The sequence below is a fragment of the Oreochromis niloticus genome, linkage group LG3 (assembly GCF_001858045.2).
Source record: "Oreochromis niloticus isolate F11D_XX linkage group LG3, O_niloticus_UMD_NMBU, whole genome shotgun sequence".
NCBI lineage: Eukaryota > Metazoa > Chordata > Actinopteri > Cichliformes > Cichlidae > Oreochromis > Oreochromis niloticus.
Genome location: NC_031967.2, coordinates 81605791 through 81616075, shown reverse-complemented (window position 1 = coordinate 81616075; position 10285 = coordinate 81605791). Strand labels below are relative to the sequence as shown.

General features: G+C 40.9%; 1 protein-coding gene and 1 long non-coding RNA gene across 2 annotated transcripts; both read right to left on the bottom strand.

Annotated features, from left to right (window-relative positions):
* On the bottom strand, positions 1-2632 carry LOC102078359 (zinc finger BED domain-containing protein 1). The gene is made up of 2 exons (XM_005465684.4): positions 1532-2632; positions 1-940 (listed from the first exon to the last, which is right to left on the bottom strand). Exons 1-2 carry the CDS (start codon positions 2563-2565, stop codon positions 265-267), a joined length of 1710 nt encoding a protein of 569 aa, XP_005465741.1. The 5' UTR covers positions 2566-2632; the 3' UTR covers positions 1-264.
* Positions 2633-3799: 1167 nt separating this feature from the next.
* On the bottom strand, positions 3800-10259 carry LOC109201552 (uncharacterized). The gene is made up of 4 exons (XR_002061607.2): positions 10130-10259; positions 5923-6002; positions 5173-5321; positions 3800-4535 (listed from the first exon to the last, which is right to left on the bottom strand). It is a non-coding gene; the product is annotated as an uncharacterized LOC109201552 (long non-coding RNA).
* Positions 10260-10285: the final 26 nt, after the last annotated feature.

The window sequence follows — 10285 nt, the reverse complement described above, 5'->3', positions numbered from 1 at the left end:
TTAAATTCAAAGACAGGTTTAATAGTGTTTGTGTGTCTTTAACACAGGATCAGCATGACTCAGATTAAAGACATCTTTCTAGTATCTGCTGATAAGAAATAATACTGAACCCAGGCCTAACAATAATCCAACTATAATCGAAATGGAAAAAACAAAATGTGTAACATCTTAATGCCAGCTGAATTTCAAAAAAGGACAAAAGTCAATATTTAAAACAAAAACTCAGAGTGTTGAACATTTTTCCCTCCAAAGAAGCGACTCGGCTCAGTCCTTCTGTGCACTCAGCCAGTTACTGAGGCAGACTATTCTGTTTACATCTTCTGAGGACAAAGACGCACGCTTGTTTTGAATGACGTCACCTGAGAGTGAGAATAAGCTCTCACAGGGCACTGTGGTTGCAGGGGTTGACAGGTACTTGCGTGCAATAGATGCCAGCCTGGCATGCGCTCCTTCTCTCTTTAACCACCACTGTAGTGGACACTCCCCTGCGCCCGCTTTGGGCTCTGCTTTGTACCGATCCAGACAGCGGCCGATAGAGTCTTGCTCTTCCTCTGTATCTGAATCTGAAGAACCCAGGAGGAAGATGGACATCTTGCTCTTCTTTGGTGATGGTTCCTCTTTTATCTGAACAGATGGTTGTTGTGCTTGTGTCTCTGCCATCAGAAGGTCATGTACCAGAGTCCACACCTCTCTTCTTTCATCTTTGGGAAGACACTTAAGGTCTTTAAACCTGGGATCAAGGGCAGTAGCGATCTTCAGCCATGTGAGATTGCTGCTGGCCCTCCGCTGAGCTAGGTCTGTGGTAAAAACCATCTTAAACCTCACAACGTAGACTGGGTCATCATCCAAGGGCTCCATGACCCAGAACAAATGACGCAAGGCTGGCAGCACCATGGAACAGGGGACATAGCGCTCTCCCCCCAGCAGTTCGGTCACATATCTGCAATAGAAAGAACAAGTGTGTATTTTTCTACTAATCACACAGAGACAAACACAAATACCACAATATGTCAGTAAGTGATACTCTAATTGAAAAGTGAAGTACTGCAGTTATCTCACTCACTGTTAGTACTGTGTGCTGTGGGTTGGAAAATAGAAGCAAGAGCTGGGGTGGGAGGGGAGAGAGGTTCACCCTGCAAAGGTTTCCAGTGTGTTGTAGGGCTAACACAGAGACAGAAAACCATTCCCCTTTAAAACCCCATTTATAATATCACATTAATTGTGTCAATCAACATCATTTCATTAAGATCACAAGCATATATTTGAATTGTGGGAGAAAATACAAACTGCACAGAATCCCCAGCCAACCAGGAAGTTTGAATCCCGAACCTTCATTCGGTGAGGAAACAGTTCTAACCACTGCACCACTCAGCCCAAACACTACAGAGGCAACTATGCTAAAACATAGTGTGTAGTTTTCTACTTATCGCACAGAGACAAACACAAATACCACACGTGAAAACACACAGGAGTGTTCTTGAATACAGAGCTAGAACGTAGACGCTCACAAACGAGAAACAGAATGATTTACCTGCAAGGTTCAAGTAGTTCCTCCAGCTTCTGCAGTCTGTCAAGCTCCTGGTCAGTCAGCATGGTCACTGTGCCGTTTTGCTGAGTCAGGATGGTGGTGAGCACAGATTTGTTTCTCTGGATCCGCTTGATCATCTCTAGGGTGGAGTTCCATCTTGTCTGAGCATCCTGAACAAGTGCTTCTGTGTTATGTCCATGTGCAGCTTGCTGTGCATTTAATTCCTGAGCGTTCGCTGGACTGTCCTCAAAATGTCCAACAATCTCGCGACATTTGGCCAGAACTCTTTCAAAGCCGCTGTCATTCAGAGAAACTGTGATCGCACTCTGCAGAATGTGGGCCGTGCAGGGCATGTGTTCAAATGGAAGTAGGCTGGCCACATCAACCATGTTACCATACAGCCATGCACTGTCGGTGCCAAGCGTGGTTAGCTTGTCCCCGATTTTCCATTCGTTTGCAACACTCAGAAAATGGTCAGCATAGTGTCTCTCTTCAGTTTTACTCACTGTTAGTGCAAACGACTGTAGAGTCCAGTCGTTATCAATAAAGTGCGCTGTGACGGCGCAGTAGTAATCGTTGTCCACCGACGTCCAGTGGTCTCCGGTGAGGGCGACGTTCATTGCTCCCAGAAGCTTGGTGTGCCGCTGAGCCCTCTGGTCCTCATACACAGCGTGCAGTCTCGACACAATGGTTTCTGTGGAGGGCAGATTGTAGCACATATCTCCCAATGCAGTGCGAAGGACTTCTTTCAGTCCGTCATCTTCTACTATGCTAACTGGTCGGCAGCTTTTAGCTATCCAAACAACCAAGCCGTTGGTTAACTTTTCACTCACTTCTTCTGTTTTTAGCCCACGAACAACATAATCCTGCGATTCAGCCGGGTGTTTCGCTCTCAGGTGATACCCCAGAGACGAATTGCTTCTGTGGTACCTGAATTCAGCTTTGCAGATTGTGCACGTTACTCTCGTTTTGTCCAACACACCGTTAGGCAACTTCTTAAAGCAAAACTTTCCGCCCAAAGGTCCGTCCTTCTCCATGCTTGCGCGTGTTAGCTACAGTAGCATGGCAACGCTTCTTCTTCTTCTGCTAATCATTTCCGGCAGGCCAAACGCCAGCATAGCACAATGCTGCCCCCTAATCCAGAGCTAATCATGACTGTAAATGTCTTAGATTACAGGTTTTTTAAGCGTTACTTTTTAACGCTTTTTCCGCATTAATCGCAAAAATTAAAGCGTTAATTTTGACAGGACTATTATTTTTATTTGAGATTCCTCCTGAAAGGGAAGCTACTTTTTGCGTCATGTGAACTGGAAAGGTGCTCCCAGTCACATGACCATGGGCCTCAGCAGGAAGTCTGACCCCTTCATAATGAAAGCATGTTCCTCACAGACCGTCTGCACTAAACAGCTTCAAGCTGTGTCCCAATCCAGCGAACGCACGCTTCGTAGTACTCGCAGTTCGCGAACAAACATGGACATTTATTTTTAGCTCCATTCTGCTGCTGATACATACTTTAGGTTTCTGAATATTAAACTTGTTGCTGCCTTTCATAGTGTGTAACTTGAAGGCCCTGAGTACTTTCTCCCACACTGAAAACACTGGAATGATAAAATTATGTGAACATTACCTAATCAGACTGATTCAGGACAGACAATTAGTTATTTTAAACTTTTCTAGCAGTCCTTCACAAACAGGGAACAGTCTGTCTATTCTCTCCATCTGTCAGCTGCTGCTGCTGTTACTTCCTCCTCCTCTTCCTCACACACTGCTGAGTTTGTCCTGGTGGATCATCAGGGGTGCAAAGCCCATAAATGGCGCTAATGGCCTCCTTGACTCCGCGCTCCACTGGCCTGTAGGTGTAAATAGACTGCAGAGACCTTGTCTGACAATTAACTCTTCTGTTTTGTGCCATCCGCTTCGCCAGAGGTTGTTTGGTTTCCCTGATGTATAAATCCTGGCAAGGAGGCAATTTACATGAAAAGGGAAAGACCGTCCAGATGAACAGAATTAACTTTTTTGGATTTTGCAGTTTCTTTCGGATGCTTTGAGCACCCCAGCAGAGACGTTAAAATTTCAGTCCAGAACCAAAAAATAAAAGTGTCCAGCAGTTTAGTCATTCACGCACACACACCCTGACTGTCTTGTAAAAGCTGAACTTAACTATTGCACATTAAATAGGGTAGTGTCACAAACGATTGCCTATGTACCAAGACATTGACATTTTACATGGGCTTACTATGATGAACTACAGACGTTAACAGTTATTAAAAATGTTACCATCAATGACCAGGAAACTAACAGGTAAAATACCAGTTCTGGGCTTCATGTGAATTGGGCAGCACCAAAATAAACCTTTTAAAATACCACAAGACAAAATTTCACCATATATTCTCAACAATACAGATTCATCTGACTAAAATTTACATTTCGAATAATCTTTTATCCACTTCACCTTCGTATTGTCAGACCAGGTCAAAATGACCCACTCTGTTTTGACTGTTCATTCCTTTTTCCCTTCTTCCTTTCCTCCCTCTTTCCTTCATTTATTCCTAATTAATTTTAACAGTTCAAAGACTAAATAAGCAACTCTTTGTAACAGGTGAATGATTATATAGAGGGAAAGGGTTTTAACTACTGTTTTTTACATGACTCAACTACAATGCACAGGAACAGCCTAAAAAACACAAGGCTTCCCTATTAACAGTCACAGCAAAGGCTTTGTTTTCAGAGACCTTGTGCGCTGTGAGCATCGAGAGCCATTGAACTAAAAAGAAAGATGGCCTGAATTGCTTCAAATGTATAACTCCTCTGCTTTGGATAATCAATGTTGAGGGCATACAGAAGGCCAAAGAGGTATGCCGGGGCAGTAGAGAGGTCTGGAATGTTATGTAGGAAGATGTCCCCCTCCAACACAACTGCATGTTCCCGCACAGACGTATCATCCTCGTCATCTTGTAGGATGGTGAGGATGACAACTGTTCAACACTGGTTCCAAAATGTCAGAGTCCTGAAGAAAAGTAAAATATGAATTATTGAAAGCTAAGAAAAACTAAAGACAAAATACATTTCTAAAGATTTTAACTTTAACCTCCATACCATGCTGGTCGTTTGACTCATGGAGGTTTTAAGCAGAAAAAGCTCATTTTCCTCTAATTAATGCCACCTTGTGATGAGTTTTGTACAAAAATATTTTCTGCTGTTGAACAATCACTAACAATGCCCAGCTGCTCCTTAGCAGAAAAAAATGAGCTAGAATTATGACAACTGCAAGCCCCACCATGAAATTATCTGGACTGCACTGAGGAAGTGTACATTCCCATTTTGGATTAACTCATCCTTTAAAAACATCTCATACCAATTAGTTTTACTTGCACTACTTTTTTGCACTTGCTATGCACTTCAGGAAAACCTCTGTTGCCTCCTGTCTGAGGAAAATGGGCAGCATATTAACAATTTTACTTTTTTTTTTTTAACAAATTAAATAAAATACTGCCAAATAAGAACACAGCAATGACTGATGACATTCATTTTACTGACATGTCCACTGATGTTTTTTATGCTGAAGCCAACATCTTTTTCTGTTTCTGTTATGACAAAAGTAAACTCTCTTCTAACAATGTCAGGTAAAGAAGCACTTCACTTACCTGTTCATCAAGTGTATCCAGGAGGTCTTCCATTTCTTCACCACGAGCTCCCTTCTTAGACCAGTACAGTTTCAGCAGGCCAGGCACAAATTTGTCAAGGGATACACTGAAGGTCCACGCATCGTCTTTGCTTGTGATCCGATGAAATTCTTCAGATATGTAAACAAGACAATCACCAAAATATTGTCATTTATTCAGCACAGAAAATTCCTCCCTGTCTTGTACAGTCTGCACCATGTTATCCCTGACTGTGTTATCAACAGCAAAACCTACTTCAAAAATCTCTCATGAATACATCTTTTGCACAGGAATAGAAAGACCCTCCACAAAACCCAGTTTTAATATGCAAATACATATTATGTTCTAAGTTGCACCGAAATCTGTGACCAATCAGATTCTGTGACCTGCCTTATATTCTTTCCCTAACAATCTCAGACTATAGAAGTTCTGTTTCCAGCACTAAAAGAAAAAAAACAAACATGCTAAGTCAAAATTATGAAATTGATTTTCTGTTTCATAATTTCGAATTAGCATGGGGACTCTTTTCTTGTACTGGCAGAAATGTTCAGGGTAAGAATTGCAATGTAACATTGGCAAGGGCCTTGAGTGGAGTGGTAGCACAAGATATAAGAAAGTTGGCCAATGCATTACCCCAGCAAATACTGTACTACTTCAATAATAGTCAATCTAGTATAAATCATGCCCAATTTGAATAATAATTAAATTACAAATAAATTAGGACACTCTTACCTCCTCAGAGGAAAACAGCGCAGGCCATCTCTACTGGACCTCAGATACCATAGGATTGACGCTCCACGACCTCTCTCTGCCTGAGAGAAAATGCAATAATGAAACATTTCAATATAATGTAGAAAAATGAGAAGAAGAAAAAAAGAGTTAGGGATCGGACTCCCCGATCCTTACTGCGCATGTGCAAAGTCGGACCGTACAGATCGGGTCTACCTGTGGAATTGTACATAAAAGAATGGGTCAGGTGTATCCTTTGTGGCCTACACAGAACAAACTTTTAAGAGATATTCAGGTGAGAATGAAGCTGTGTAAATTTCAAATATCTGCTCAGTTTATTAAGACAACACATATTTGCAAAAGTGCTCCGACGTTTTCGGAGATGTCTGTTACCACCAGCTTTGATAGGCTCAAGGCTCACTAGAGCTGGCATGAACAGTGAACTCCCGGCATATCGTTTTCAACCCCGCGGTCCTTCGCTACTTAGGTTAAACATGATATATAAGTCAGTTACATAACTTAAATATGTTATTGTTTGACTTTTTTTCAGTGTTTTACTTGTTCCATCCTCCCGGGTCCTTGGGAGGATGAAGCCTAGGCGCTTTTAGAAAATCCTAATAACACATGTAGTTAGCTTACCTCCTAGGGCAAATGGTGAGCAGGTGCAGGAGCAGCAGGTCCCGCAACTGCTCACCAAATAATACACTCCAACTGCAGACCAGGTGAAAATCCGTAATGGTAGAAAAATTGTAATTTATATCCAACTTTGGCCACGTTTGTTCATATTTTCTTAGCAGGTTTTCAGTCCAGAAGACATCAACAAACCACTATCACACAGCTCAGGCCTGCTCAGGCTCAGTTGAAGGTCCGTTTGGTCTAGTTCAAACTTGTTCAGACCACGTGTGCCAGTCATCTACGGGGTTTCCCAGTGGTTCCCAGCTAGATTCAAAAAATCTGCTCAAAAGTTGATAATCTTTGTTATGCTCTCTAGAAAATGTTAGTTAGGACAACAATGGAAGAAATTTGTTGGGCGGACAAGCTTTTTTAGGTTGTAAATAAAAAGTTTTATTTCTAAGTCAGTTTAATTTGAAAACCCTAATGAAATCAACAATTACTAGTTATCGTTTTTACAGTGTATGGGCAACCAGTGAAGCTGCTGAAGAACTGGGGTAATATGAGCTCTTGACGGGTACAAGTTATGAAGCGAGCTGCAGAGTTTTGAAGAAGTTGGAGTTTATGAAGGGGACCATTTAGGGAGACCAAATAAGAGGGAATTGCAGTAATCAATACAGGGCATAATAAGACTATGGACAAGGATGGCAGCAGCATGCGGAAGGGACGGAGTCGGTTAACATTAGGTAAGTGGAAGTATGCAGACCGGGTTATGTAATTAATCTGAGACTGGAATGAAAGAGTATTATCAAGTATGACACCTAAACTCTTAACCTGAGGGGAGGGAAGGGTAGGAGAATTTTCAATGTTAATGGAAAAACTGTGGGATTTGGATAAGATAGAGGCTGTACCAACAAGTAAAACTTCTGTTTTATTACTGTTTAGTTTAAGAAAATTGGAGGAGAACCAGGTTCTAATCTCAATAAGACCGTTTGAGAGGGAGGTGGGAGGGATGAATTGGGTTTAGAAGAAATGTAGAGCTGGGTGTCATCGGCATAACAGTGAAAATTTATATTATATTTTTGGAATATATGGCCAAGAGGGAGCATGTAAATAATGAATAAAAGAGGCCCTAATACTGAACCCTGGGGCACACCAGCAGAAACAGGATAGAGACTTGAAGAGTGTGATTTAAATTGGATAAACTAAGTGTGGTCTGAGAGATAGGAGGTGAACCAGGCAAGGGGGGTATGACTAATGCCAATGGATGCTAACTGGTTCAGGAGGATAATGTGAGAAATGGTATCAAATGCCGCACTAAGATCAAGAAGGATTAGAATGGTTAAAAGACCAGAATCAGCTGCCATCAGAAGGTCATTAGTAATCCTTAACAGAGCAGTTTCTGTACTATGATTGGCGCGGAAGCCAGACTGAAATTGTTCGCAGAGATTATGGTCACTGAGGTATGAGTGAAGCTGGGAGGCAACAACTTTCTCAAGGATTTTTGAAATAAAGAGGAGATTTGATATAGGGCGAAGATTATCATATTTATTGGGGTCTGCCCCAGGCTTTGAGAGAACTGGAATGACAAAAGGAGTTTTCAAAGATTAAGGAATAATTCCAGTGTGAATGGAAGAGTGGATAATACTAGTTATAAGAGGAACCAATGAGGGAAGACAGGCTTTAACTAACACAGTGGGAAGAAGGCCGAGCTGACCAGTGGATAAATTAGATTTTTGAATAAGATTTGATACATCAGGTAGGAGTAAATTTGAAAATGAATGACAGAAAGACAGTGAGGGAAACAGAAAGTCTACTTCTAGGTTAGAAGCTCCTACAGAGGTAAGTTGTTGGTGGATGTCAGAGATTATAAGAGTGAAAAAAGATGTAAGAGAGTTGCAAAAGTCAGCAGAGTCCATATGAGAGGAGAATGAGTCCAGAGGTTTTGTGATTTTACTAAACAAAGAAAAGAGAGACCTGGAGTTACCTTCACTAGAACTGACTAAGCCAGAATAGTATGCGGATTTGGCTGAAGCAATGCAGTCCTTATACAACAAGATATGATACTTATACATTTCTTTATGTATGGTGAGTCCAGTTTCTTGAACTGACGTTCCAGCTGGCATCTTTTAGCTTTGATTTGGAGCAGGTTAAGTGTAAACCACGGTGCTGAATGGGAAAATGAGACAGTTCGGTGTTTAAGTGGAACAAATATGTTAAGAAGGTTATGAACGTTGACATTATAATAAGAAACGAGTTCATCAGGGGATGAGGAGCTGTGAATAAATGGAAGGTCATAAATGGGAGATGAAAGATCAGGAAGATTAATATTACTGATTTTTCAAAATGTGATGTCACAGGTTTTGGAAGCTGTTGCATTTACATTAAAAGAAATAAACATATGACATGAATACTTTAAAAGCGTCAGCATCAGCTCTTCTCTGACAGCATGGTGGGAGTTTCTAAAATTGACGGAGTCTTCATTAATCCCATGCAAACATACACCTATCTGGAATAACCCTGACATATTACAAAACAATAATATGATTAATTTTCCAGAATGGAGTTGTAAAGGAATTAAATACTTAGAACATATATTAGAGGGAACAGAATTTATTCCATTTGACAGACTAGAAAAACTAGAGAATTTTAACTTGTTCCATTGGCAGATTTTTTTTTTTATTTCAAGCTAAAATATTTTTTTATTTTATATTTATTTATTTAGAATTCAAATTAAGACCGAAATAAAGTGAATAATATTATTTTATTATTACGTTGATGTAGCACATGGTTCTGTAGCTTTGTATAAACACGTGTTAGAAATGTTCTTCAATCAGCTCTTTTTACTCTCTTACATTTCACAGCCAGTACTTTTTTACTTTTACTTGAGTAAAGAAGTTGAATTAGTACTTGGAGTATTTTTAACAGTAGTACTTCTACTTAAGTACAGACTGTGTGATAGGTTTGTAGCTTGAACCTATTCGCTGTAACGTTGAAGACAATGTAATTACACAGCAAGCAAGACACGAGTAGGCAACATTCTTTATGTTTCACGTGCACGGGAGAGAACTAAACAAACGCCGTTCCTTCGCTTAACCCCAGTTGCTCTCGTCCGCTCTCCCGTAACACCGATCTTTCATTGAGGTTACATGAATATGCATAGGTTCATTAACATATGACTTATACATACACACAAAGAGTACCTTGCCTGTGATTTTGTAAGTGTGTGTGTGTGTGTGTGTGTGTGTGTGTGTGTGTGTGTGTGTGACTCCCCAAAGCTGGTGCCAGGAGTCTAGCGGTCCATCTAAACAAAAGGCTCTTACACTCAAACAGATATACGTGTGTTTGTTATACCATATATCAGCAAGAGAAGATACGACCTCTCCTAGGAGGTGTGTGATCTATGCCAGAACACTCTGAAGAGGAGTGAACGCACTCCCCTCTTCATGCTACACAGAGTTGTTACAGACCTCCTAGGATGAGACATTCTTTCAATCTACAAATGATTATATACTTCTAAGCATATATGAGTAAATATTTCTAAGCATAAATGACAATCAACAATACAAAAACCTAACACTGTGTGTACTTTTACCACCTGTGTCTGAGACCTCCTTCAGGGTCCACCTGAAGCTCTCAGTCTGCTGTGGAAAAAGGAAATCCAGGTGAGTTTCTCCTGATCACCTGAGGCCGTCATTACTGTGTGAACCCACACACCACTACTCCCACCCACTGCACACAGTCACTGAGTACA

Excerpts from the sequence above, each read along its gene's own strand:
- LOC102078359 (XM_005465684.4), bottom strand. The coding sequence starts at position 2,565 with ATGGAGAAGGACGGACCTTTGGGCGGAAAGTTTTGCTTTAAGAAGTTG. Across the intron at positions 941-1,531 it reads GAACTACTTGAACCTTGCAG|ATATGTGACCGAACTGCTGG; the intron begins GTAAATCATTCT and ends TTTCTATTGCAG.